The sequence below is a fragment of the Delphinus delphis genome, chromosome 14 (genome assembly GCF_949987515.2).
Source record: "Delphinus delphis chromosome 14, mDelDel1.2, whole genome shotgun sequence".
Taxonomy (NCBI): domain Eukaryota; kingdom Metazoa; phylum Chordata; class Mammalia; order Artiodactyla; family Delphinidae; genus Delphinus; species Delphinus delphis.
Window position 1 is genome coordinate 2819574 of NC_082696.1, and position 27670 is coordinate 2847243.

A 27670-nucleotide genomic window follows, 5' to 3' on the forward strand; every position below is an offset into this window, starting at 1 on the left:
CAGCAATTAAAGTTTTGTACGGCACAGAAGAGCATGATTCCAAAGTCTGTATATGGGTGCTTTAAGAAAAGAAAACATGACACCCCAAGCTAGAAAAAAGCCCAACAGGCCAACGAAGTAGAACAGAGAGCAAGCGACAGGCGCAGCTGAGCTGCCTCACCGCCCTCCCCGCGCGGCGCAGCAGTCCTCCTCGGGCTCATCAGGCATGCGCCTCCGAGGGCGCTGATTGGTGGAGGGGGCGGTGGGCGGGGCAGAGCCGCAGAGAGCGAGTACTTGGAGGCGGGGGTGGAGGGGGTGGGGTGGGGAGGAGAAGTGAGAGCCTGGGGCTGTAGGGCGGTGGGCGCTGATTGGTGGTAGTGGCTGAGAAGGAGGAGGTGGGCGTGGCTGGGCGCGCCGGCGGGCTCTGATTGGCGGTAGTGGCGGGGGCCGGCTCCTCCCTGGGCCTGAGGAGGAGGAGGAGGAGGAGGAGGGGGAGAGGGAGGGGGAGGGAGAGCCTGGGGCGGCGGACTCTGATTGGCGGTAGTGGCGGAGGGCCGGGCGGGGCGGCAGGTGCTGATTGGCAGTAGTGGCTGGGGGCGGGGCGGGGCGGGGCTGCCTGGGGCTGGTCCTCGCAGGCAGGAGGAGGAGGAGGGAGCGCTGGGCCCCCGGCCGCCGTGGCCGGCTCGGCCTGCCCTTTGTGCCCGCAGCCCGCGCCCCGTGCCGATGGCCGCTGCGCCGGGCTTCCCGACCGCTCGCGCCCGCAGACGGACCTAACCCCGCGCGCCTGGGATGCGCCGGGGATGCGCGTCCTCCGGCCCTGCTGCTCCTCGCGGCTGGGCGCCGGGCGATGGAGCTGAGCATGAAGAAGTTCACCGTGCGCAGGTTCTTCTCCGTGTACCTGCGCAAGAAGTCGCGCTCCAAGAGCTCCAGTCTTAGCCGACTCGAGGTAAATGCCCTAGCCTCTGAGCGCGCAGGTACCCAGGTCCCCGCCGCGCCCTGGAGGATGCTGCGGGTTTTGGGGCCATACATCCCGAGCCCTTTCCTATTGTCACATGCACGGTCACCCTGAGATCCATGTCAGGGAGTTAAAGTTGAAAGCTGGTCCGGTTTTCCTAAAACCGAACGTTATTGTTGGGACTTACTGATAACTGGACCGGTCCTCGGGTCCTCAACAGGGACTAAACTTTGCCCCCATTGAATTTCTAACTAATTTTGTTACACGCTCTGCGCAGGGTTTGGGGTAGTCACCCTGGGTGCCCACAGGGGTGCTCCGGGTGGGGAGGGCTTTTCAGCCCGTGTCGCTCGCTGTGGCACCTCAGAAGTCCCAAGTACAGAACCTGCCTAGCCCCACCCTAGGCTGGTGTTGATCGGGTTTATTTTGCCTTGACCCAGAGCCACACAAATACTACCATGTAGTGTAGATTGTTCGTGTATTTGAAATCAGTGTAGAATTGACAAAAAGGGATTTTTTTTTCTTTAAAAAAAGGCAGCAACACAATTTACTTGGATCAGTCTGAAACGGTGCTCAGTAGTAAAGTGCCTGATGCAATATCTCTGCAGCTCGGGGTTTGATATAGATTCGTCCCGAAAGCCAGAGGACCCTGAAAATAGTGTCCTTTTCTCGGGTCCTGCATCATGTCATGTTCAGGTTTCCAAGTCATCTGTGGACGGTTCTCTAATGTGTTTTGTATTTCACAAATCACATCTTATTCTCTTCATCCCAGTGTCCAGAGTACATGGTTGAATCTATAGATGACCTAACTGTGAAGCATGTTTAAGTAAAAAAAAAAACAGAAAAAGACATTGTGGGGTTTGGGGGGAGGGGGTGGGAGGTGATGACACAGCCTAGAGATTTCTTTTGACATTGCTCTCGCCTGTGCCACAAGGCTGGCACCTATGGAGGTTTTGATGTGTTTTTTTCTAACGAAGTCAAATCAATTGGAACAATGTCACATTTTTCATCTTGAGTTTCTTTGTCCTGGCTGCCATGATATTAGATACAGGCATGGGTTCTGCAACAATTAAGAGGGCTTTAGGGAAAGCTCAGGAATAGACATGAAAGCAACAGGGAATTACTTGTTTAAAAAGTTTCTGTTATGATATCACTAAATCAGAATTTTAAGAACTAGGTTAGGTTTCTGAGGGTAAAACATATCTTTCAAACAAATACAACTATTCATTAAATTGTGGAGGAGGGCTTGCTTTAAACCTCATGCTGACAGAGATGAAGCATAAGTTCATTGAGATAAGTCATTTTCCTGGGTCTCAGGCACTCAAAAAACGAAAGTGGACAAGAATAGAAACTCAGGAAGTATTCACCTTTATACCTAGTATGTCTTTATTCATCGGAATGCCAAGTTTATTATTCAGCGCCTTGTCTCCTTCCATTTATTGTCCTTGTCAAGGCGAGGCAGTAAAGTCCCGGAGTCGTTTAAGAAGAGGGGCATAAACACTGGCAAAGCTGTGGAGTCAGGAGTCCTCTCGGCACGATATACTCACCTCTGGTGTTCTGGTTCGGCAAGGAGAACCGGGTTGTGGAAGTGCCTCAAAAAATATATATAATAGGAACCAAGTGTTGCTTAGAAACAGTGTTGCTTCAATGTGAAAATAAAATTTCTGTATACAAAATAAAACTATAAATAAACCATCAGCTATGCAGAAGGTCAAGCCGACGGACGAGGAAGAAATGTAGTCTGTCAGCATGTGGTCAGTGAGCACTTGTCTGACCCAGGTGCTTGTGCTGGGGGCTGGACAGAAGGTCTGATAAAGATGCCCAGCACTGATAACAGTGCTCTGTTCTTTGCAGATGCTCTCAGCAGCTGCTTGCAGTTGATACTTGTGAAAATCCAGGTAGACGTGTGTTACTCTCCTCATTCTACTGCTAGGGAGGAAAAACCCTGAGAACAAAACCTGAGAATCATGCTGAAAACCGAACAACTAATTCACTCTGCAAGTGTTTACTGAGAACCTCCTATGTGTGCAGCTCTTTTCTGGGCATTGTAGGTCCAAAAAATATAAGACGGAGCAGCGCTGGCCTCATGGTGCCCCCACCTAGTGGGGGATCGAATCAGTGACTGACTGACCAGTGCTTCAGTCCAGTAAATTCCATGTTCCTGCCCGGCTACCTTCCATCATTTCCCAAAGAAGCCTGTCTATTCGTTTGTATAGTCAGAGCAGATTATAGACCGAGAAGAACTCACCAAACATTGTGAAAATTAGGAGGCAGGTTTGTCAATAATTTGAGGTTGAGAAGTAGGACATATAAAGTACTTAACAGGGATATGTATGTAGTCCTCTGTTTGGACTAATGAAAAAGATAACTCATTTTGTAAAAAGAATCGTGGTTATTTTTAAACTCTTTCTGTGAAATTTATATTTTAAAATATACACAGAGACTTTGAAAATTTTTGTTTTCTTTACATTCAAAATCTAGTGATATTAACAGGAAAGTAATAGTACTTACTTTAAGGTTGAAACAGTATCATCTTTGTCAAAAAGGCTTTTAGGGAGAGGCCTAGTGTTTCACACTCGCTTTTAAATTTGACTTGACTCTCCGATCTAGAACTCAGCATTTGGTCAACTCTAACCACCAGAGAAGCCAGGTTGTTTGATCAGATTTGGAATCAGTTTATGAATTACAGCTTAAATGTTTTTACAGTGTATCAGCATTGCAGCAGCTGAGACGGCTAGATCTTGGACTCTGACAAGGATGATTCTGGGGGTTTCTAAAGGCAACTTGGATGTCTTGCACAGATTTCTATGCGCATGGCCTAGAATGGTTTCAGGGCTCAGCGTCTGCCAGACCCTCACTCCCGAGAAAGCTCTGATATCAGGTCATTGACAACATTGCCTGAGAGCCATAGTACCTCTAGAAGGTGTAACCATTGCCTCATCTAACTGTCCATTTCATTCATAGATGAGAAAATGGGGCCCAGGGAAGCAAAATGACTTGCTTATGCTCCTAAAATGTTTGACAGGGAGTTCGTTACTCTAAGAGCATGTACTGTTTATTATTAATTTTAGCCATTTCAGGTTGCGTGGTTATTGGCGTTTACCAAGTATTAGATGATGCCTGAATGAAGGCTGTTACAAGCTTTAAAAGAAAACGACTCTAGGGGCTATTTTGGAATGTGCTTCGTAACCTAAAGTTGCTCTAGAAAACCTTTCCTGGAAGTTAGAAAGTTCCAGGTGAATTGGGGCTTTGCATCAGGTTTACTGAAATTGGATTCTCACTTTTACCTCTCACAGCAGGGCAGTTCCTTAAGCTCCCTAAGCCTCAGTTTTCTCCACTGTGAAATGGGGATGGTAGTAGTTCCTGTCTCTCGGGGTTAGTATGAGGGGTCTGAGCCACCATATGTAAAGGCTTAATGCGGAGTCTGGGTGATAAAATCAATAATCAGTCATTGTTGGCTGTGGATATTGATAAAATATTTCCCGGGTTCACTGATATTTTTCATGTTGTTCAGCGTCTGCTGGTTCTGTCTGAAGCTGAGGTTGCCCCAACGGCCTGCGGAGCCCATGGCTCGTGCTGTCTCCCAGCCTGGTAATTAATTAATCGTTGAGGCGCCCTTGCTGAGTGCCTTGGGGAAGAATAGGCAGAGATCAATCCTCCCAGGCTGGATTCCAGCCTGTTTCATTCGATAGGACTGGCCCCATTTGCTAAGATGACAGCCCCAGTCTGTCATCTGGCTGGGATGGTGATAGTCCTTTTCCTTATCTTGCCTGTCACCCTGGGATCCGAGAATGCATTACAGTGCAGGTCCTGGAGCCGCGGCACCCAGAGCTCAGGCTGCTTCTAGAGTCAGGACCTGCCCCAGCGTCAATGTCCTGACTTCGCAGAGCTTTGGGAAGGAAGCCCGCCTACTCAGCCTTCAGTAGCCCGGGAAAACCTCCAAAGTGTGAGCCAACTCCAGAGCCTAGCCTTGGGGCTGGGGAAGGTTGAGAGAGGTTGGCCAGGAAAGGCTTGGGAGGAAATATTGGGTTTCAGTTAGTGAAAAGTGATATTGTTTACTCGGGGTAAGATTTATCTACCAATCTGCTAAACGTATCAATACTCAGTGTCGGTTCATTTATCTACCAACCTGCTAAACGTATCAGTACTCAGTGTCGGTTCATTTAGGGAACGCTTATTTTGCTTGAGGTTATCACCAAAGACGGGAAGTTGGTTCTCTTTGTTTACCTATCATTTCATCTGGTTTTGACATTTTTACTGAAAGACAGTTGCGGGTGAGTGAGAAGGATAAAAGACAAGTCCTCTCTCTGGGGTATTGATAGTGGTAAACTGTTGAGTGGAGAAGAATTTCATCTATTAGCTCAATTATCTACACACTCAGACTTTTTAGTGTATACCATGTGCATTGTGCAAAGCAGTTGAGATATAAAGGTCTGATCCCTGCCCTCAGTGAACTTAACATCTAGTGAGAGAGAGAGGCAGACACGTAAATGGAAGCCCGCTATGTAGGGTGTAAGTCCTGTGAAATTATTGGCATCATTGGAGTTCAGTGGTCTGATTACATCAATTGTCAATCTGTTCCGATTTCCAACGCTCACAGATAATCAGGCATTATCTGTGTGAACATGTGCACACATGAGTATATTTTAATTGCTTACCCCTTTTTAAAGGAAGCATGGTATCCTAATAAATTAAATGTTAAGGGACTCTTAGCAAATAGAGCCGTGTTGGCTCCGGTCATGAAAAAAAGAAAAAGAAAGAAAACTTCCTGGAAAGTTAAACATTCAAGCTTATTCTTGGTCCTTCACTGGTAACTTCTTGATATTGGGAGGTTTCCAGGAAAACCATTTCTAATTAAAAATAATTTACAGGTAATTTCAGTAAATGCACCCAAAGAAATTCTGTGTTAATCCTGATTTTGCTGGGCTTTTGGATAGCAATAACAGCACCAAAAAGTCAGAGAAGACCACGAGAAATAGTCCATTTTAGTGAATACTTAACTTGCTTATTGTTTTGCCTATTTATGCTTTGTTCTGTTTTGAAGACACTAGACTTAATTCCTTATTGGTGGTCTGCCTTATCTTTGCAATTTCATTACATACTTTTCTCTCCTTAACATCCAAGAAAACTCCCCAAAGTACTGTTTCTTATTCAAAAATATGTGAAAAGACAACCCAAAATATTACTCCACCCCCCCTTTTTTTTTTCGCGGTATGCGGGCCTCTCACCGCTGTGGCCTCTCCCGTTGCGGAGCACAGGCTCCGGACGCGCAGGCTCAGCGACCATGGCTCACGGGCGCAGCCGCTCCGCGGCATGTGGGATCCTCCCGGACCGGGGCACGAACCCGTGTCCCCTGCATCGGCAGGCGGACTCCCAACAACTGCGCCACCAGGGAAGCCCATACTTTTTTTAAAAAAATATTTTATTCAAGTATAGTTGATTTACATTGTTGTGTTAATTTCTGCTGTACAGCAGAGTGATTCAGTTATACACATATATACATTCTTTTTCATGTTCTTTTCCATTATGGTTTATCCCAGGATATTGAATATAGTTCCCTGTGCTCTGCAGTTGGACTTCGTTGTTTATCCATTCTATATATAATCGTTTGCATCTGCTAATCGCAAACTCCCAGTCCATCCCTCCCTCACCCCTTCCCCCTTGGCAACCACAAGTCTGTTCTGTCTGTGAGTCTGTTTCATAGATTCACCCTTTTTTCTCTCCACCTCTTTGACCTGTTCATTCTGAGAGTCTTCCACCACACACCCCGATGCAGCAAAGACTCTTCATGTATATTTTTCATGCATTCCGAAGTACAGGAATAAACTGAAATCACACTGAGTGAAAACTGGAATATCTGATGTCCACATCATCTGACTTGCTGCTTCCCCAGGATTTCGCTCTGTTTCTTGCATGCTGGGTGGGCGATTTCCTAGATGTGTCAAGTTTATAAGTGGGTAGGAGGCATCGGAACCCTGAGGCAGGGAGAGAGCAGGGGCTTGGGCAGGAGGTGAAGAGTGAGCCTGTGAGCCGGGGATCAGTCAATGCAGGGCTCCAGTGGGGAGCGCTCCTTCCAAATGGAGGGAGACTGGGGGTGAGCTTGTTCTGTATGAAATCCAGTTGGTAACGAGCAGTTTAGCCAGAAATGCTCTTCATCTTTGGTCCAAGCTTCTGTGCTTGTTAAGTAAGTGAAGCCGGTGCAGCACTAAAAGCATTCTCTAGAATGCTCTGCCTTTATTTCCAGTGACGCTGGGTTCTGTTGTGTTGTATTTTTCCCCCAGCGTCATATGTTTGCTGATATATTTTCACTGGTAAAAGCTATTAAATTAAACTCAAGTAGGAATTATCAACAAATAGTCTGTTAAGCTACAGTGTGATTTAATCAAGCAAATGGCTCAGACACAAATGTATTCAGTATAAAATATCGTTCATCGTATCTGATTTGCAGCTGTGTAGGAAGCCTTTCCTGCTGATGCGTTGGCTAAGGAGACGTAATGGCGGTGCAGCTACGCTTAAACCTGGGAACCTGCCCCCCGGGCTATGGGGGTGACTGCAGTGGCCGCATCACCATGGTTGATCACCAAGTGGGCAAGAGCCAGTGTTTGGAACCACCGAGATGTGCACTGACAAAGCTCTCCTCCCTCAAACTTTAGCCCGGCTCCCCGGCCCCTCTTTTCGCCTCGGCCGGACCTTGGGCTTCTCTGTCATCCTTGCTGGGCCTGCAAAACCCGGTTTAGCAAGAATTCTGCTGAGTTGATTTAGAGAGCACCCCGATCCATCCTCGGCCTTTGATCACCCTCTATATCTGGTCCAGTTCCCCATCCCCACATCCCCAGGTGCGATGAGATGACCCTGACCTGCCTTCAGCTCAGTTTAGAAGGAACTGCCCTCCTCCACCGCCCCGCACCTGCCCCTTGCTACAGATCCCCACATGTCCTTCTTGTGTGGGGTCCGAGCTCCATCTCTTACCCCTGCGGCAAGCCCCGCTGCAGTGGTCCCTTGAATAAAGTCTTCCTCACCATCTTTAACAAGTGCCAGAATAATTTTTCTCGAGCAGTACCTATTATTAGTAGTAATTTGCGTGTGTTCCTTGAGATCTCTTAACGGGGGTCCCAGGAACACCACTGATCAGAGAGCCCTACTTGATTCCGACCAGCAAACAGCAGCCTATCTTTCTCCATGAGCTTTGGTTTGCAAAGGTCCCTAGGGTCTGCAGGCCGCCCTCCCCCTAAGAGCCCCAAGATTCTGTCCCCGTGGGCCAGGCAGAGGTGCTTTCCCCCTCGCCCTGCATTGGGCCCCCTTCCCCGGCCCGGGGCTCCCACGCTCCCTCCACTGGATGTGCCCGGATCTGCCGTTCTCCTGGCCCTGGACACTTCCCTCTTCTGCTGTCAGCCCCACCAGGCCACTTCATGCTTTTGAGCTCCTGTCTCCTCAGCTACAAAACAGGGATTGCCCCGTGATAATGCTGTGTCCTCAGGTTATTAAATGCTTAGAAGGTGAAATGCGCCTGGTCAGGGAAGAGTTCGCCCTTGGCATTCTGTGATGTCACACAAATAAGCTGGCTTTGATTGGACCCCGTCTGGAAAGGGGTTTGTACTACGTTCTGGGGGAAGAAGGCTTTTCCTCCTCTGCCAGCCTCCTCGCCCTCACGCTTCTGAGGACTCATCTGTTTCAAGTTAGTACTGTCACCACGGAGCTAGCTTTCCTAGGTTGTAGCTACGCTGAGCTTCCTGGGAGTGACGCTCTCATCCATGTTGCTGTCACTTTAAACATAATTCATGGAAACAGCAGCTCTTGTAAAGCAGAGAGGTTCATGCTGTTCCTGTGTCAGCCCTGTAGCCAGGGGCTGAGGAACTGGTAGAAATGACCTGGCTTCTTAGGGAGAAGAACTGCTTTTTCTTTTGGCTGGTCTACTCTCCTACGTTAAATTAATAAGATTCAAAAACACAAATCAGAGGAGTGTTTACTTTGTTGGCCTGCATGTTTCCTCCTGTTGCCCAAGAAAAGAAGGTTCTGAATAAGACTGAAAAGTTCTGAAAAATCTGCCTCACACGCTGGGGTGATTTGTGTGCCGTATCATCAGTCTTGGGGTTTTCGGGTGGATATTAGCCAGACCTCGAGTCCGGGACCTCTCTGACGTGTCTGTGCAGTCAACATAGGCCGTGACATTCTTTGAGTCAGGACACCCAGGCCACACCAGGCTGCCCGAGGTGGCTTTTACTCCTTAAAACGTGCGGTCAGATCTTTAAGGAAAAGGGATGGAGGGATTTACTTTGAAAGACTCTCTTTTGGAATGCCTACGGTGGAAATGCTCTAGTGACTACCTAGGAAATCGCTCATTCAGGTCCCAATTTTAACACTTTTGGCCCAGGATAATTGCCAACTTTCCACGGCTAAGGAAAGTTAGTTATATTATCTAATATAATATTATATTAGATATAATATTAACCTCCAAATATATATTTAACGTGCAAAATATAGTGTGGACAATCAAAATATAGTGTGGACTTTCTAAGAATGAAAAATTAAGAAAGCTTCTTATTCTGAAAAGTGAGTAGAACGCAGATCGGAGAAGGTGCTCTGGAGAGCCTTGGCGGGAGGGAGGCTGGGGGTGCAGGTGGGGGGCAGCGGCAGAGAGGAGCTGCAAGAGCTGGGCGGCTGGGCGGGCTCTGTGTGCCCCGAGACCCCGAAGCTGAGCGTGCAAGGGGGCCACAGGGGACAGACACCCTTGCCTTTTGACTTGCTACAGTGACACTGTTTGGTTGACTTTGAAGATAAAGTAAAGGAAAAAAAAACAGAAAAACCAGAAAGGAGCACTTCCTTTTAGATCACCTTCGGCTTCTTGCATCCTGCTTAGTTTGTAATCAGGTTAGGGAACAGGGCAGATGGGCTGCTGGAACAAGGTAGCGATTACTGCTCCCTGCCTTCACCCCAGAAAACCCCAAGAAGCAGCGTGAGGTTGGGCGTGACTTTTGTATTTCTAGATCTCAGCAAAATAGAGAAGGCGTGAATTTTTTTTATATATACTTATATTCTTAATAGGATTCCCCTTCTTCATTCTCTCTCTTTTTTTAAAAAATAAATTTATTTATATATTTATTTACTTTTTGGCTGTGTTGTCTTCGTTGCTGCGCGCGGGCTTTCTCTAGTTGCATTGAGTGGGGGCTACTCTTCGTTGCGGTGCGCAGGCTTCTTGTTGTGGTGGCTTCTCTTGCTGCGGAGCACAGGCTCTAGGCGCGCGGGCTTCAGTAGTTGTGGCACGTGAGCTCAGTAGTTGTGGCTCGTGGGCTCAGTAGTTGTGGCTCGTGGGCTCTAGAGCGCAGGCTCAGTAGTTGTGGTGCACGGGCTTAGTTGCTCCCCGGCATGTGGGATCTCCCCGGACCAGGGCTCGAACCCGTGTCCCCTGCTTGGGCAGGCAGATTCTTAACCACTGCGCCACCAGGGAAGCCCCTGAAGGCATGAATTTTGATGTGTGACTCAATTAAGACTTTGCAGAATCCACCCCGACAGAGATGTGAATAAAAATGTTGAACCTGGTCAGAAGACGCTGAAGCCCATCTGTGAAGGGTTGGCGTGCAGGACAGCTGGGGTACTTAGAGCCCCGTCTTACGCCTCCATCAGCGTGTCCCACTTTCTTCTTTGACTCGTTGTTGAGGTTCGCCGCAGTGGAACTCCAGCAGTGGGTGTGAGGAAGTGAGACTGATTTGTCAGAATGAACCGGCTGTAGTTGTTGTGTATGTGCACGAGGATGGGGTTTATGCTCAGCGGGGGGACGGACATTTGCCAATGCCTCCACTTCCCACCCCGCTGAGTGAGCTCGCAGAGCCCCTGTCCCCCTCCGTGAGACCCGTCCTTCCCTCCACCCAGCCCGTTCCATCTGCGGCCGCCCCTCCACGCCCTCCCTCCTGTGACGCCTGCCACTCGGGCACGTGGCAGCCCACACCCATCCACCTGCTTCCATTCCCAGCCTCCCCCTTGGCTCTGAGCTGACCCGTGGCTTAGGTTCAGGGCCATCACTTTCTTCCGAAGATTCTGGCCTGCGGCACTTGGATTTGGACAGGGGGGATCTGTGGGAATTGGGGAGGAGTACTCATTGCCGTGTGGCCCAGGGTGGCATGGAGCCCGCTGCCAGAGTCGGAGCCTGCCAGGGCGGTTCGTGTTCATCACACCCCATCTCCAGAGGAGGGTGCTGGGCAGAGAAGCCACTAGAAGAGTTCCTCCCGGTGGCTTGGGCTGTGTCACCCATTTCCGTCAAGTTCTGGGTTTAAGGAAGTTCACTGAATCACAGACCATCCCGCGGGGCCAGGCCGGGTCCGGGAGCTGCGCGCTGCCTCCGCCGTTGGGGAGATACCCCTGTCCTCTCTGAGGGCATCCTCCGTGTGGACACCGCCCGCACCTCTGCGCGAGCTCCGAGCCTCGCCTCGTTGCTGTGTGTGAATTTGCACGAAACCTTCTTTAGCCAGCTTGTGGCTGGTCTGGGACACGTCAGGCTCGGCTCCGGTGGCTCTGTGTCCAGGGACAGCTGTGGATGGCTGTCGGGACCCTTGCCTTGCTGTGTCCCGCGCGCGTGTTCTCTGTGGTGTGCGCCTTCTGGGTCAACGCGTGAGAAGTCTGTGGAGGTCTTTTCGGAACTTCCGTCTTAGGTATTAACTCAACATTCACCGTGTGCCTGGCGATTATCTGTAGGACTTGCGTTTAGAGGGTTAAAAAGTAGAAAGAAATGGCCTTGACCTAAGACTAGTTGTGGCGAACTAAAACCTCTGTAGAAGTGAAGTAACTAAGAAGCCATTACAAAAGCTCACGCCCGCTTGAGGTAGGCCCACATGCGCAGCTCACAAGCTGCAAGTCTGCTGTTTGGCATTTAAAAGCTTCCATAGAACGAATGTCTCATCTACATTCACAGTATAGCTGAGAGAGTGTCACCTGCAGGAAAAAGTATGGAAAAACCAAAGAAATCATTTTCCTCACTTAAAAAATTTTCAGTAAAATATCTTCGAAGGGTGAAAACTGTCAACATTTTAAAAGCAAATTCAGAAATTTCAAAATGTTTGAATACTAGCAATTTTTAAAAACTGAAAAACGCTAAAAGTCAATGGGGCTTTTATTTTAAAAGCCGGTGCTTACAGAGGAATAGGGTTAATTCCAGGAAGATGGCTTTTATGACATCTTGAAGCAATTTCTAGTCAAATTTAAAAGCTTTTGACTTCCTAACGTTGAGTTTTGTGATGCGCGATTTCAATTTAAAGCCTACCAGCCCACGACTGTGCCCTGGAGAGGGAGTGGAGTGCCCTCCTCTCAGGAGGAGCCCGGTTCTCTGAAGGATTCCCTCTGTGCGTGGGACGTCGGGCCCCTTCCTTAGGGACACAGCGGCCAGCTGGGCGCCCTCTGCTCCCAGCGCCACACCTAGGCTCGCAGCCCACGGAGCACGTGAGCCTGCGCCCCTGTAGGAAGGCCCTGGCGTGCCCCACCTGCGGCCCCCCAAACCCTGTACCTGGCGGGCCGATGGCTGTGCTCCGCTCCGCCGTCCTGGGCGTGTGGCCCAGGCCGAGGCAGGAGCAAGACAAGGCCGGCCGGCCTCCGGGGGCCCCGGGAGCAGGTGCCCAAAAGCCCAGGGTCCAGTTTGTCTTCCTGGCGTCTCCGGCCCCGAGCAGCCCCCAGCCCTGAGCAGGAGCTCCACCCACCCCGTGGGGAGTGTGGCTGAGCCGATCCCGCTCAGGAAACAGGGGTGCCTTGCTGGTCGCTGGCTGTGCAGGGGGTTAGCCTTCGCCAGTGCCGTGTGGTTATTTCTCCCGCCTTGGCTTCACCCCTCACCCTGACCTGCACCACAGCCAGCTAGGTTGTTCCTGCCTGTGACACAAGCGGCCGGTGGGGTCAGAGGAGACCCCACGTGTCTGTCGCTGCTCAGCCACTTAGTACTTGTGTGACTTGGGCAGGTGGCCAGCTAACCCTTTCTGAGGCTCAGTTTCCTCCCTTGAAAATTGGTACAATACCTGCCTGCAGGGATCTAGCCAGGAATAGATGGAATGGCCTGTCCACGGGCCCCGGCGGGCGCTTAGTTAAAAAAAAAACAACTCCATGTTTCCCATTACACTGCAATCTGTTTACGACACTCAGTCCTAGCTTCCTGCAGCACAGCTTCTAGTCTGTACACCAGCCTCAGGGACCCGCACGCCGGCCTCAGGGTCCCGCACGCTGGCCTCATGGTCCTGCACGCCCGTCACTGGGCCCCGCACACCAGTCTCAGGGACCGGCACGCCGGCCTCATGGTCCCGCACACCAGTCTCGGGTCCTGCATACCAGCGGCAGCCAGACATGCTGCAGTCAGGGGGCTTATTAAATACAACATCAGAAGCATTAGTAAAAAGTTACAAATGCCACTTAAAGTGAAGGGTTCCAGGCAGAGGCACTCACATTTCAGGACTGGACTTTTTCCTGACTACTAAATCAAACTTCCCTTCCAACCTAGAAAATTCAGGTGCATGCTTTTCACTAAAGGCTTGAAATATAAGGAAGGGTTCTGAAAATTTACTACAAATGGACGGCTCCATTCCCTGTGGCTAAGCCTTCTCTCTGAGCCCTGATAACACCAAACTGCTACTTAGTTTTGAAAGGTAATAGAGGAGTGGGACTGGAGGAGAGAGAAGCGGGGGAACAGGGAAGGGAAGAGGAGGGGGAGGATGAGTGAAAGAAACGGAGAAGCCAGCAGCAGAGGCCATGAGGGAGCAGAGACAGGCGGGACAGACACAGAAAGGCAGATGCATTGAGGAGGAGCGGGACTGACATTGAGGAGATTTGAGGCGGCCGCTTAGGGCAAAACACCAGAATGTGGGAAGCAATTACATGCAAACTGTAGAGTCTGGCCGCCCTCACCCCCCGAGCATGAGAGCAGCACACGCCTAGGCCGGTAATAGATGGAGTGTCACCTGTGGCCTCCCCGAAGTTGTTTCTGGCTAAATTAGAGTCATAGGGTTAGACACAGGCAGGAGGGAAGGGTCAGCGAGCAGCCAGCAGGGATCCTAGACAGAGCTCCTCACTCTGGTGCCCTTGCCCTGTTTGTAGCTGAGGCACAAGGCGTGGGAAGTTCCAGAACATGAACCTGGGGTGAAGGCTGCATTCCTGTAGGGGACCCAGAAGCATGTGAGAGGAGCTAGGATTCGGGATTCCGCCAATGCGCTGGTAGGGAGCAGATGGCCGAGGTACCAGAAATACTGGAGTCGCGGATTCCTTGCTTATGTCATACCTGGTGGACACGGCAGGACAGGACCGGGAATCTCCAGGCCCTTCTTGGGGGACAGCCGAAGACATCCCTCCTGCCGCCCCAAGCCCTCCCTGAGACGAGTGGGCAGAGCCTGGCATCCAGGGCTGGAACAGCAAAGAGAAACTGGAGGAAAAAGCAAACAGGATTTGGAAAGGGACCTTGGGCACAAAGTCATATGCTTCGTGAATTCACAGTGTCTCTCCTGCAGTTAGCAAATGCAGCAGGTGGGGAGAGCAAGGTGGCCCTGCTCTCAGCAGATGCTTGTACTAGGTGACTGGCTGCCCGTGCGCAGCCCCCCACCCCCTCTCGAGATCCACGTTTGTGCCTTCCCCCCAGCCCAGCGGGGACATCCCTGGCCCACTGGTGGGGCAAGATGAGTTTTGAAAACGATGTAAAGCTTTATGGAAATGTAGGAAGGTACTGTACTGTCATGCACACAACAGTGGAAAACTTTTCTTAGGAGCCCACAGGACTGATTTTAAGAGTTTTTACAATGTCTGTGATGAAAGAATCCAGAATGGCAACTTACAAGGGTTTGTTTCGCTTCCCGAATTCTTCGTAACCAGCGTATTCTATGAATGTCACTCTTTTACAGTCTTATGTCAGCATCAGCAACTCACCTTTGTGTCTGAAAAGACATGGTTATCCGTAATTACCGTTCAGGTGCATTTCATGTTTCCAAGACACACATCTGCCACTGAAGTAGTGACAGATACTCTCACTCCCAGAGCTCTTCCATCTGGGAGAAAAAAAGTAGAGACAAAATCAGGATTAAAATGACTATTATTTTTCCAGCCAATAGGTCTTTCATGCACTTTATAGGTTTTAAGGTGAAGGGGTCTGAACCATTTGAAAACTAAATAATACAAGTTTTCTTTCTCAGCAAAGACAAGTTTGAAATATTCACTTTGACAACCTGGAGATTAAAATGATCAGCTCTCTATAAATATTCAAGTTTTTATGTACATATGTTTTTAACTATATGCGTGTGTGTGTGTGTATGAGTGCACACACTGCATGTGGCGTTTTCCTGGCCACGGTGATTAGCTCAGAGTTGAGTGTGCGGTCCAAGACAGTCAAAATGGGATGTAACTTGGGACCTTTGCTCATCGGCTGTGGAGGAACAAGGAGGCGTGGAGCCTGGGAGCTTTCTGAGACCAGGAGGTTACCCAGCCTACAGAGCAGCCAACACAGAGAGGAGAGCAGAGCCAAGAAAACCGCAGAGAAATGAGGTTGGAGCCTTGATCAGCCCATGCCTGAAGTCCTTATTACCTTGGGACATTTTGGTTACGTGATCGAACCAGTTCCACTTATTGTTTAAGCCAGTTTGATTTGGGTTTTCTCTTATGCAAATAGAATCGTCCCGATACACTTACTATCTAATTAACTCTTTACTAGAACCCTAAAAATGAGTACAATTATATTCTTTTCATAGACGAGGCAACTATATTAAAAGATCAAATAACTTGACTGAGGTCGTCCTGATAGTAAGTGGGGAATCAAGTATCAAACTTGGTTCTATTTGCCTCCAAACCTTGTGCCTTTAACCACTGTGATATATACTAGACCTAAAATAACACGTTTAGACTAGATAATTCTGTTCTATTCACACTGGCCAGGAAACTGCTCTCCTGAAGATGTTTTTTGTCTAAAAAAATCACAAGGGGATTTGCTTACAGGTCATACATTGTGTTTAAGGTTCGGGCTGCCTTGTAGCAGGTGCCTGGTGTACCTAGGTGCTCAGTTAAAATAAGTGGTGAAGGAGTGAGCCTGTGAATGCTTCCTGGCCCTCTCCCGGGGGACCCGAGAGCTCAGTGGGACCGGCCCCTCCAGGTCCAGGGTTCCAGATTCCATAAAACACAGTTCTGTTGTTACCTTTATAATTGCAGAAGAGGCATGTCCCCATCTTCCTTTTTGCTCACCTTTTGTGTCCCGAGGTAAAGGTCCCAGTGAGAGGCAGGATGAGGAAAGTACAAGTGAGGCTTGTACTTGTGCGCAGAGGTCGTTACAGCCTGTTGGCATCTCTGCCTGGGGGCTGGGTTCTGCTGATGCATTTGTGTTGTTGGTTCATTTGGATGAAGGGACATATGTGGTATATTTAATAGTTTTGCAAATGTAGATAGAACTCTGCCAGATGGCTGTCAGTGAAGAATAGGGACGTGTCGTCATAGGATAATAACATACATTATTTGGAAAATATAATAATACCTTTAAATTTATGTTTCAAAACATAGTAGAAAGACTTTTTTTCAGATTTTCCAGTTTAATTGAGATGGCAAATTGGGAACATTAAAATTAAATTTTTTTATTCATTAAAAAACTGATGTGTTTTTTAAAATTTATTTTATTGAAGTATAGTTGATTTACAATGTTGTATTCATTTCTGCTGTACAGCAAAGTGATTAAGTTATAATATTATTATATATGTATGTAATTACATATACATTATAATATATATAATATATATTATATATTATATGTATATATATTTGTATATATATACAATCTTTTTCATATTCTTTTCCGTTATGGTTTATCACAGGGTATTGAATATAGTTCTCTGTGCTAAAAACTGAAATGTATTATTTTATGTTTGCAATCATTCTTTCAGTGTGTTTAGTGGGTCTAAGAATACTTTTGTTCCTTTTCTGTCTACTTTTCTTTGTCATAACTATCTCCAGTCTAAAATCTAGACTATGTAAATAATAATTTAAAGAAATAAGGATTCAAAACAAGATAGAAGTGGTATTGATTCTAGAAAGAGTATTTTGTTTATTATACTTAATTTCCTGCTCTTAAAATTATTCAGCCATATAACTCTATGTAAAAATGGATATGCATATATTCATTTTATAGAATACATTTTGTGAAAACACTGTAACATTGTTTTCTTTGCCATTATTTTTCATATACTTTTATATCCAAATTTTTGCCAACACTACCTTTTAACTGTAGTGGTCACATTTTGATAAATTGCTAGAAAGAATTTGTTATATAAAACAATGTACAAAACTATGATATATAAGATAAAGACTCGTGAGCAAGCAGCCTTTTCTACCCCGGAAGTATCCACAAACTTTGTACTCAGTGCATTTCTAAGTGTTTGGCATCATGGAACGTGTAACCTAATTGCATAGGATTTTATCTTTTTTAACCGTCATGAGTTCTTTCCTTTGAATTGCGCCCTTGATTTTTGCTTATAAATGATGGACAGCTAATTCCTTCAGAATTCAGGAGATTCACATTAATTTCCTGCGCCTCACTCTGCCACCAGTGTCTGTGTTGGTTTGATTATCTTTTTATTCACAGGGATGAAAAAGAGAGAGCCTTTTCATTTTCTTCCGTTGGTGGTGTCATACTGCTTGATTGGAGAAGAATGACTTGCTTTCATACATTTATTAAATGATAAGCCACACCCTGTAGTAGCTGCCTTCACGCTCACAGAGCCATTTCAGAAGACCTTTTTTTACGTGATATTTACCAGTAAATATTGCTGTTTCTAGCAAGCTACTTAGTAGTGGAAGATATTGTGTTGAAATAAATAGCAAGAGATATAGTAAGGAGAAGGGAGTGGAGAAATAAATTAAAACAAGAAAAAAAAGAGTAAGAAGGATAGAAAAAGAGAACAAGAATAAGTGATTTAAAGCTACTAAATTCTCTTTATCTTGAAAGAGTGTAGACGGATGTTATCTGATTACATGAGTATTCTAGTTTGTGAATTCCCCATTTCCAAGTAAGTACAAATTAACAAAATATACTTGGCACTAAAACTTCTCTGAATAAAATTAAGCTTTTGATAATTCAGAATGTACTTTATGATGTTTCCATATTCCTAGGTCATCAATATAAATATCCAACATTGTGGTCCAGCACTGTAGCTATAACCGTACCGTAGTATCATAGAAAAACGATGGAATCATTTGATCTAACGGTCAAGCAGCTCAGCGGTCCTTTCTGTAATTACCCTGAAAGTAAATTTGAATCAAGGTCTTTCCGTTTGTCTATTACACTGGAACCCTGTTTTCAAACATCTCATGCGGAACTGCAGTACATGAAACAGATTTTGAAGAAGAGCCACTTCGGTTGCAAGGGGATGAGAGGGTCTTGGCCTCCCTGTGGCCTCCCGCCTCCCCCATCGATCTGTGGCCAGATCACAGGACCCCAGGGTCCCAGAGAACCCCAGTTTGAAAAGCAACCAGTCTAGACAAGCAACTAGACAGCAGCCTGTCCCCTTTATTGTCTGTACACATTAGTCCTAGAGCGAAGTTGACAGAACAGCCTGCTCTCTTCTCTCCAAGTGTCAGCAGAGGCCAGGTTGGCTTTGGGCTGACCCTACTGTATATTCCTGAAGTTGTGCTTCAGAGTCAGTCCCCCATCCTAAATTGTTTAGTTATTCACGTTTAGTTCATTTTTCTCTTTCATAAAAGTTCTGTTTTTAAAAAATGTCCTTAGCATCCTGGTTGTTTGGATCTGGGAATAAACATGACTTTACGTCTGACTGTGTATCAGCTGTGGAAGACACAGAATAAACACCCCCATCCGAGAGAGGGGCCACAACTGAGAAGGTCTCTGCTCACAGAGCAGGGCTGGAGAGGGGTCAGGGAGCCTCTGTCAGGCTCGTGGGGAGAAGTCCTCAGACCCTTTTACCACGCTCTGCAGGGTGGCCTCTATCTGTGCGGGATCCAGGGACAATGCTTTCATATATGCCTTTTAGATCTAAACGGTAGGCAAAATGTTATGTTTTCCCCAAGACTCAAAAGTTACTCCCGCTTTCATCTCCCTCACAGACGGAAATAATTCCGCATCTGTAGCTGGAAATTCTGGATGGGGATTTTTTTCTTCCGTGTACTGATAGACTGTTAAATTAGATGTGAGAATTTTGAGCCAAACATTTTTGTATTTTTGTAGCACCCAATTGGATTAAGTTTTCTTGGATATAGAGATACTTGTTGTTACCACATACAATTAAAGTTATCCAACTTCTAAACTGTGAGTGGTTGCTTTATACCATTGTTAAGGGAGGGTTGTCTATACCCTGGAAACTCTGTTTCCAAAATGTGTTAAATGCCCATCCTAAATTCTCTTGCACTGTCAGTAAGCAAATACCCTGGGAGACAGCCCATTATACATTCAGCCGGTATCTCCTGGGTGTGTGGGGGGGGCTGTCTTTGTGAAAAATTCCAAAAATTTTCCTGAGAACTGACGCAGAATTAAAATCAGATACATGAGAAGCGTGTACGCTGCTTCGTTTTTTAATGTGCACTTTCATGAAAGGTACCAAGAAAGTTCTCCTTTGAATCACCTCAGTAGTTGTTCTGTCCTAAGTTCTCTTGAATACTATGACTTTTTTCCTGTTTCTATAAAGAGCTTTATGAGCTCTAGTTCACATACCACACAATTCACCCCTTTGAAGCGTACAGTGCCAAGGTGTATTCACAGAGCTGTACAACCATCAGCACAATCTCGAACTTCTTCATCACCCCAAATAAACTCTGGACCCATTGCCCATGAGCCTCCATTTCTCCATCCACTGCCCCTCCTTCCAAGAGCCCAAGCTAACTGCTAATCGCTTTTCATCGCTATAGGTTGGCCTGTTCTGCACATTTTATATAATGGAATCATAGAATAGGTGGTGTTTTGTGACTGACTTCATTCATTTATCACAGTGTGTCCACGGTTCATCCGTGCTGTAGCAGATATTTCTCTTGAGCACCAAATACTCCATTGCGTGGACATAGCACATATTATTATCCAGGAATCAGCTGATAGACATTAAGTTTGTGTCCACTATTTGGCTATTGTGACGAAAGCTGGTGTGAACATTTGTGAACAGGTTTTTGTGTGGACATATGTTTTCATTTCTCTTGGGTAGATACCTAGGACTGGAATTGCCGGGTCACATGGTAACTCGATGTTTAAGCTTTTGAGGAACCTCCAGACTTTTCCAGAGCGGTTGCAGCACTTTACGTTCCCAGCAGCAGTGATCGAGGGGTCCAGTTTCTCACCAACACTCGTTACTGCTCACCTTTTTGGGTTGTCATGTCTTTGGCAGGATAAAGCCTTTATATCTCACCCATTGATCATCTATTTTCATTTCAGGCCTTATTACCACAGAAAGCAACCTTTGGGTTTGCTCTTTTCAGTAACATGTGTACGCTATTTGTATTTTATGTCACCTTTAGGACATCTCAGCTGAATGCATAACAGGGAGTGTGTGGGTGTTTCTGCCTGCATTTCTATCTAAAACGCCTACCCCACAGCCCTTTCACAGTTAGACTCATAGCCTGCATGTTCATTTGCTGCTGTAATGTCATATCAAATTTTAAGTGCCTGGAGAGAAAGCATGATATTTTAAAACCTAAATAGGAAAATCTACTAGCAACTTACAAAGATAAATTCTGATATTTTAATTGGATTAAGCCTAAACAAGCAAGTTAAGTTCCAAGCCAGAACTTTAGGACCCCGTATTTCATCTCGTTTTCAAGGCTAAGTGATGACCCAAGGGTTGCCTTTTAAGGGGCGTATAATCGAATTAAGGCGACAAGAGTAATATTCTTGCAGTAATTATGAATGCTGTAAGATGTTGTCGCATGCATGGCATAAATTACCTGTCATAAATCTACTATTGTCAATCAACCGGAAGACCATAGGGTTTGCGAAGAAAGAGAAGTCTCTGCGGGCGGAGCTCTTCATTGATGCAATGAACTCATGTCCGTTGACCCTGGGCACCGGGACCCGAATGCAGATGACTTGTTGCAGGTTGCAGCTTCCACCCAGCCGGAATCTCTAGAGAAAGTCTGATTGGGGGAGGTTTTAGGAGAAGCACAGAGCGGGTAGGATGGCGAATGTGAGAGTGGACGGGTGCTCCGAGTGAGGACACCATGCCGGTGAAGCCCCTGGTGGAGCTGGTAGGGGAGCAGCTGCGGGGAGCCTGTGTGCACAGCCCCGGCCGGCGCCCGGTAGGTGGGGCGGGCTTGCGCGGGCCTCTTTGTGGTCTGGAGTAACGTGAACCATTGCTTTGCTGAAGGAATCTCCGCGTTTCTTAGTGGTTGGTTTCCTCAGGCCCCAGATGCACTGTGCTCTAAGCAGGCTCCACATTTATGGGTTTTTTTTTACATCTTTATTGGAGTATAATTGCTTTACAGTGGTGTTAGTTTCTGCTTTATAACAAAGTGAATCAGTTATACATATACATATGTCCCCATACCTCTTCCCTCTCGCGTCTCCCTCCCTCCCACCCTCCCTATCCCACCCCTCCAGGTGGTCACAGAGCACTGAGCTCATCTCCCTGTGCATGCGGCTGCTTCCCACTCATATTTATGTTTGATCCTCACGACAGCCCCGCGATGTAAGTGCTTTTATTCACTTGCCCGGCAGGTGAGGCCGTGAAGGTATCAAATGATTCCGTGACTGGCTGAAGGTCGACGGGACCACGTGTGCGACCCAGCCTCACCTGCAGCTCAGCTGGCGCCAGCCCAGAAGGCCTTCCCACCCTGTCTGACAGAAGTCTGCTGTTTGCACGCTAGTTGAGTTAGCTCAGGACGAGTTCAGCCCCTCTCGCAGGGAGCCGGGGGCCCCTGTGGACAGTATTAAATGTGGAGTTCGTCTCTTTATTTTCTGCTGGCTTTTTCCTTTCTCCTTTTTTTTTTTTTTTTTTTTTGAGTTTTCCACAAGCTCATTCCAAAACCCCCAGATAGGTCACATAAGCAAACCTCTGTTGGGGGAGAGTTTTAAGAAGAAAGTAAGACATTTTTCTACTTTTTATTAGTGCACTGTGATGTTCCCATTTAAGTAAACTCTGAAACTTCGAAACACTGATTTTAAAGCCGTTGTCTCCTAGACCATTTGTCCGAATCTCACCTCGATGCCAGAGTGTCTGCAGGGGAAAGTATTAGTACACGTGTCTTCTGAAACACTGTTGCTCACAGTGAAAACTTTAAATTGGAACAGCCTCCTGCTTGGGAATGTTTCCATGGAGGGTTAGTAAGAACAGAGCTTTTAGAAATGTTTTCATTATCACTTGTTTTTAAATATTTTGGCGTCTCATTCCTCTTACTCTGCAGGCCTTCGCCTTTTTCCTTAGTGACCTTTAGGAGGGGCAGGCGTGGGCCTGGCTGGAGAAGTTCTCAGCTACGGCCGCACCCCCTCCCGCGTGGACACGTGGCGCTCGCCCAGTCTCTGCCGGCAGCAGCATCGGCTGCCAGCTTGGCGGCTGTTGGGGGAGGGCTCTTTGCATCCTCCACCAGCCCTGACCTTCCGCCCTGCTGCTCAGGACCGGGGCGCTCATTTGGTGCACCTGGGCCCGCCCCCTCCAAGGCCCTGCGCTACTGAGGGTCCTTTGTGATGCCTGTGACTTTGCTCACCTGGCACCTGGGTCAGCTTGAACTTGCCATCTTTCCTGGCACTCTGCCAGGGAAAGTGGGGAAAACCACCGTTCAAATCCTCCCCACGACCTCTCAGGAACCCCAGTGTCTCACAGGAGAGCTCTCTACCCAGGCGTCCTCGGGACGCCCCAACGCCGATCCCATTTTGAGCCAGAAGCAGCATCGCAGAGCCCACGTGTGACCCAGCCCCGTGTTCCTGGCGGATGACGGACTGGAAGGAGGGCGTCACCCCGCTCCCATAGCTGTGCCGCCGCCCCACCCCACCCCGTGCTCCGAGACTGCATTCAGTTCCTGAGTGACTAGGTGAACTAAGGAGCACAGTGCTTTTTGTAAATGCCACGCCCATCGAGGCAAGAATGCACCTGGCGGATTCCAGCACAGCTTCCCTCCCTCAGCAGCCGTGGTGGGTCACGTGGCTCTCAGAGAGGCAGGAGTTGGCAGAAGGAGAGGTCTTTCTGGATCTAGAATATTCAGTTCTTGACCTCCCTTTTACACTGAGGGCTTATATCATCATTTCAGAAGAACATGACGTCAGCAGCCTATGTGGATTTAAGTGAATGTTCGCATGGACAATCACTGAGCTTTGAGTCTCTGAACAAACTCATTCAGAGGGTGAAAGCCACGTCTTTCCACATTTCGCGACTACGTACGTAGCCTATTGCTATGCAGAAAAGGGCCTCAATTCAATAAACAGAAATATTGACTTAACTCCTTTCTCATTTTTATTATGAGATATTTCAGACATAAATGCAAATAAAAAAGACCGTAACAGACTCCTACATACCCATAATTCAGCGTAGGAAATAAACATGATCAGTACAGCTCCCCGACCTCATTCCTGTCCTTCTCATCCAGAAGTTACCGTTCCCGGTTCAATCCCATCCTCCCTCTTCATTTCTTCTGGTTTTTCCTATGTATATATCCCAGACACTATCATAGTTTTTCATGATGTACATGCTTTATAAATGGAATCACATTGCATATATTTTAATGCACTGTGATATTGTTGGGATACATTCATGTTGATCCAATAGCTCGGTTCCTTATGTTTGCATCTGTGTGGTGTTTGCTATCTACTCTATGAATATTCATCATCAGTCCTCCTGTGGGTGGACGCCTGCAGGCTCCTTCTGTCTTTACTGTGAGCAGTGCTGCTTGTACGCATGGGGGAGGGTATTTTCTAGGACATATTCCTGGGAGTGAGGTTGCTGGGCTGTGGAGCACAAGGTCTTCAACTTTACGAAATGTTACCAAATTTCCCTCCAGAGTGGGTGGTATAACCCATACCCCCAGGAGCAATAGACGCGGTCCCGGTCTCCGCATTCTCACTGTCAGCGGGCGTCGGAAGTTAGGTGTCTGCCCTGTGATGCCTGTGGGGTGATGTCTCGTGGTTCTAACTCACTCTGCCCACGACGGGTGCGGTTGGCCCTCTTTCACGTGTCACTGGTCATTTGCATTTCCAGTTGCACTGCCCCTTTGTGTAACTGTTTTTAATTCTCCTTTTCTCTGGCTCTTTAATTGTTTTCTGGGAGTTGTTTATGTATTCTGAATAAGAATTCTTCATCAGTTAGATGTAAGGTAGACAGCTTCTAGTGCGTGACCCATCTTTTACCCTTTTTATGCAGAAGTCTTTAGTTTTTATGATGGTGAATCTCTCAGTCTTTTTCTTTATGGTTGGCGCTTTCTGTGTTCAATCTGTCCTCACTCTGAAATCATAAAGACAGTCTGTTTTCATCTAAAAGTTATAAAGTTTATTTTGGCCTTTAACTACTGGCCATGAATTCTTTTTACAGCCTTTGTATATGGAACTAATTTTGTTTCCTGTCTTTGTAAATAATGTAACCGTTTTCTCAGCCCCACTTGTTGAATTGTCCATCTTTTCTCCACCGCACGGCCACTCTGCCGCATCGCGGGGTTCCCAGAAGGACTGGGTCCATTTCTGTCCCATTTGTCTAACCTGTGCTGAAACCACCCTCACTTCCTGTTGATTTAAAATAAAGCTTGGTATCAAATTCAGCAAGGCTCTCCTGCCTCCGCACTGTTTTTCTTCAGTATCATCTTAGCTTTCATGGCAGTTTAGTGTCGACACGAATCTTGAACCTACCTGGAGTAACTTATTTCCAGGTTAACTAGGATGTTTTCTGTGGAAGTGTTTTGTAAGCAGTGGGGAGCTACAGATTTAAGTCGTGGGTATTTACATCACGAAAGCGTTGTGATCTCTATGGATTTAAGAAAATTTTACGTATTCCGTGGATCAGCTAGTATGTAACTTGCTTACAAGTAAAGAAATATGGCCTGATTTTCATTGTTTTCTCTTTATAATGTCATGTAGCCTCTAGGTGCTCAGTAAATATTGTCTGGATGGAACCATCAGTCAGTCAGGCTCCAGGTCGCTGAGTTAGCTCTTCGGTTGGTTGGGTTTTTTTTTTTTTTTTTTAGTATTTCTAACTCTTCCTTCCTTTATTCACATCTTTTTGAGGTGAGGGCAGGAGGTTTTTTTTTCTTTTAAGAGGTACTAGATACACAAGGTATTTTAATAAATTGCTCCCCTTGTCTCCTAGGCAAAAGCAAAACAAATTTAATAGGAATATTATAATAAAAATGGCTTCAAGTTTCAAATTTAATTTCCTACTGATTTTGATAAGACCATTTGCCATTGTATTCACTTTGTGAACTAAAGAGCTTTTTTCACTGATTTCTACACATTCAGAATTTCATTTCACTTTAAAAAATTCTACATGCAGCTTTATTATTTAGTCAGCAACTTTTATGTTAAAAGAATGATCGTTTCTTCTCCCGTCATTTATTCAACCAGCCTTTGGGCGTGATACTCTCACAGGTGCTTGTTCAAAGATGAATTAGGCACACTCCTTGCACCACAGGTTCTTAAATCCATCAAGAGTAAGAGATGTCCCTGAGTTCCCTAGGAGTATGTCAGAGAGGACAGGTTAGATGAATTCGGATAGGAAAGCCACATCTGACGGAATGACTCGTTCATTTCTTTGTGAACACGTCCGTATGGAATTTCGACAACATGCCAGGCGCCGCCTTGGGAAAACCTCCAAGAATGAGACAGAGACTGTCTCTGCCCTCGGAGCCCGTGGTCTGCTTGGGAAGACAGACGTTGGAGCAGCAGTTTTAGCGTCCTGAGTGGAGTCGTAGAGAGTGCCGTGGTGCATGTAACTGAAGGGTCTAGTCTGAGAGGGGAGGACAGAGAGACCAGCACAGCCCGAAGCCCAAGAGTGTGTCTGGGAGCAAGTGTGGCAGGGCCCCACTGGACGTGATCTGACCCGCCCAGAGAAGACTTACGCTGTCATCTCCCTGTTGCGTGTAGAGCTCATCCCATCCGTGTTACCATCACATGGTGAACTCATGTTGGGCTAAAACCTGTCGCTAGTCTGGCTCCTCTAGTCTGTGGCTTATTCGTTTTTTGCTTGACAAGAGTAAGACCTTACGTTTATTTTTGTTACTTTAGCTTGTTGGTAAGTTCAGCCTCGCAATTTATCGGTACTTTTGGTGACATGTATTCTGTCTTGTTGCAAAGGACAGGAAGCGTCCTGCTTCACACAGGCACCCGGACAAACGCTGCCTAGAAGAAGGCACGGCTGCCCGGCAGAAGCTTTCCTGGTTGACGTGGGTTGATTAATTCCTCTGCTCTGGTTAAGGCAGTCAGGCAGCTGTTACTCCATCGGTCATTATTTCTTCGTTTTATTCAGTGTACCAATGAGAAACGTCATAAAACGTCTTCCCACGTTTACCATCTCCCTCACCTACCTGTCAGGTAACCTCAACGACGTAGAAAAGGAAGTCCGCCTACCTTTAGTATAACCCTCTGATTATGGTTGATCCCAGCTTTCTATCTCACATGTTCTCAACTGCCCTCAAGCCTCCTGGCCTGTAGTTTACAGAATGCACCTTTCTAAAAACCTTTGCATGTCTTCAGTTCTTGCTATCAGTTCAGCCTCTTCAAAAATCCCCAAGAGTAGGTCTTCAAGTCGCAGTCACTGGGCTGTGACACAGGTATAAGCCCAGGTGAGCAGTTACAACATGTTAGATGTACAGGTGACCTGCTTCCCAGCCATCCCTCCCCTCCTGGGTCGTGAGGGACCGGCGATCCATCCCATCCTCTGAGAGTGGCCCAGGTGTCTGATGGGGCTGAGTCCTAATCCACTGGGAAGGGGACAGAGATGGAGGGAAGAAAGAAGAGAGGCAGAAAAGAGAGATGCTGGGTGCTTAGACAAAGAAAACCCTCTTTGTTTCCTGGATCGTGACAGAATCGGGACACGATTTCTCTTCCCCGCCTCCATTCTCCCAAAGAAAACAGGCTTCCTTTTCCTGACACAAGAGGAAAGAATGTTGTATAAACAGAGGCACTTAGAACCAAAATGTTTAGAGCATTTACCCACACAAACCACACAGGATTTAGTTCATGATGAGCAGATTCCAGGTTGTTTAACCAAAAGTCTTGACGTTCAGAGGGTCATCTTTTTCCAACTTCTCCCTCCAGAGCTCGCTCTGAAGTTGCATCAGCCCTGAATGTGGGTGGCTTCTCAATCGCTTCGTTTGCCCTGCCTGTCTCCACTGTGGAGTCCAGCGTTAATTCTGCAAACCATTTCATCCATCCATAAGCCTCTTTAAATCGCTCCTGTAAGAGCATACATGCCCACGAGAAAATAAAACGAGCTATGTCTGCCCCACTGCCTCCGGCAGGGACCCCTGCCCACCAGGCTAGGGAGGAGGGCAGAGGGGTGAGGCCCCAGGAAGCCGAAGCCGTCAGCAGGGGCAGCTCCTGTGCTCCCACCGCCCCCCACGCCTTCTCTCCCCTCCCTCCTGAGAAGTGTTCTGTGTGCTTTCTGCCTGAGAGGTGGACAGTAAGGGGAAATCATAGCAACAGTGATGGCTGTTGGGAGCCCCTGGAAGAGCAAACCGTGTCCCAGTGGGGCTGGAGGTGTCTCCTGAGCTGTTTGGGTGGGACCAGAGTGGCACGTTTTAACAGAGGAAGGAGAACGCCATTTGCACAAAAGCTGTGCTGCATGACTGCGGTGCTTCTAGGTGGCGGACAAGCACTCCCCATGCAGCCGGAGATGCTGGTGGAGA

At 47.2% G+C, this 27670-nt stretch overlaps 1 protein-coding gene across 2 annotated transcripts in view; it reads left to right on the top strand.

The window, feature by feature from the left end:
- Positions 1–619: 619 nt before the first annotated feature.
- Positions 620–27670, top strand: part of RPS6KA2 (ribosomal protein S6 kinase A2) — a 159437-nt gene continuing 132386 nt past the window's right edge. For both annotated transcript variants that reach the window (XM_060029654.1, XM_060029653.1), the window contains exon 1: positions 620–925. In XM_060029654.1, coding sequence (XP_059885637.1) covers positions 827–925 — 99 coding nt within the window. In that variant the 5' untranslated portion in view covers positions 620–826. The remainder of the gene's footprint in view (positions 926–27670) is intronic.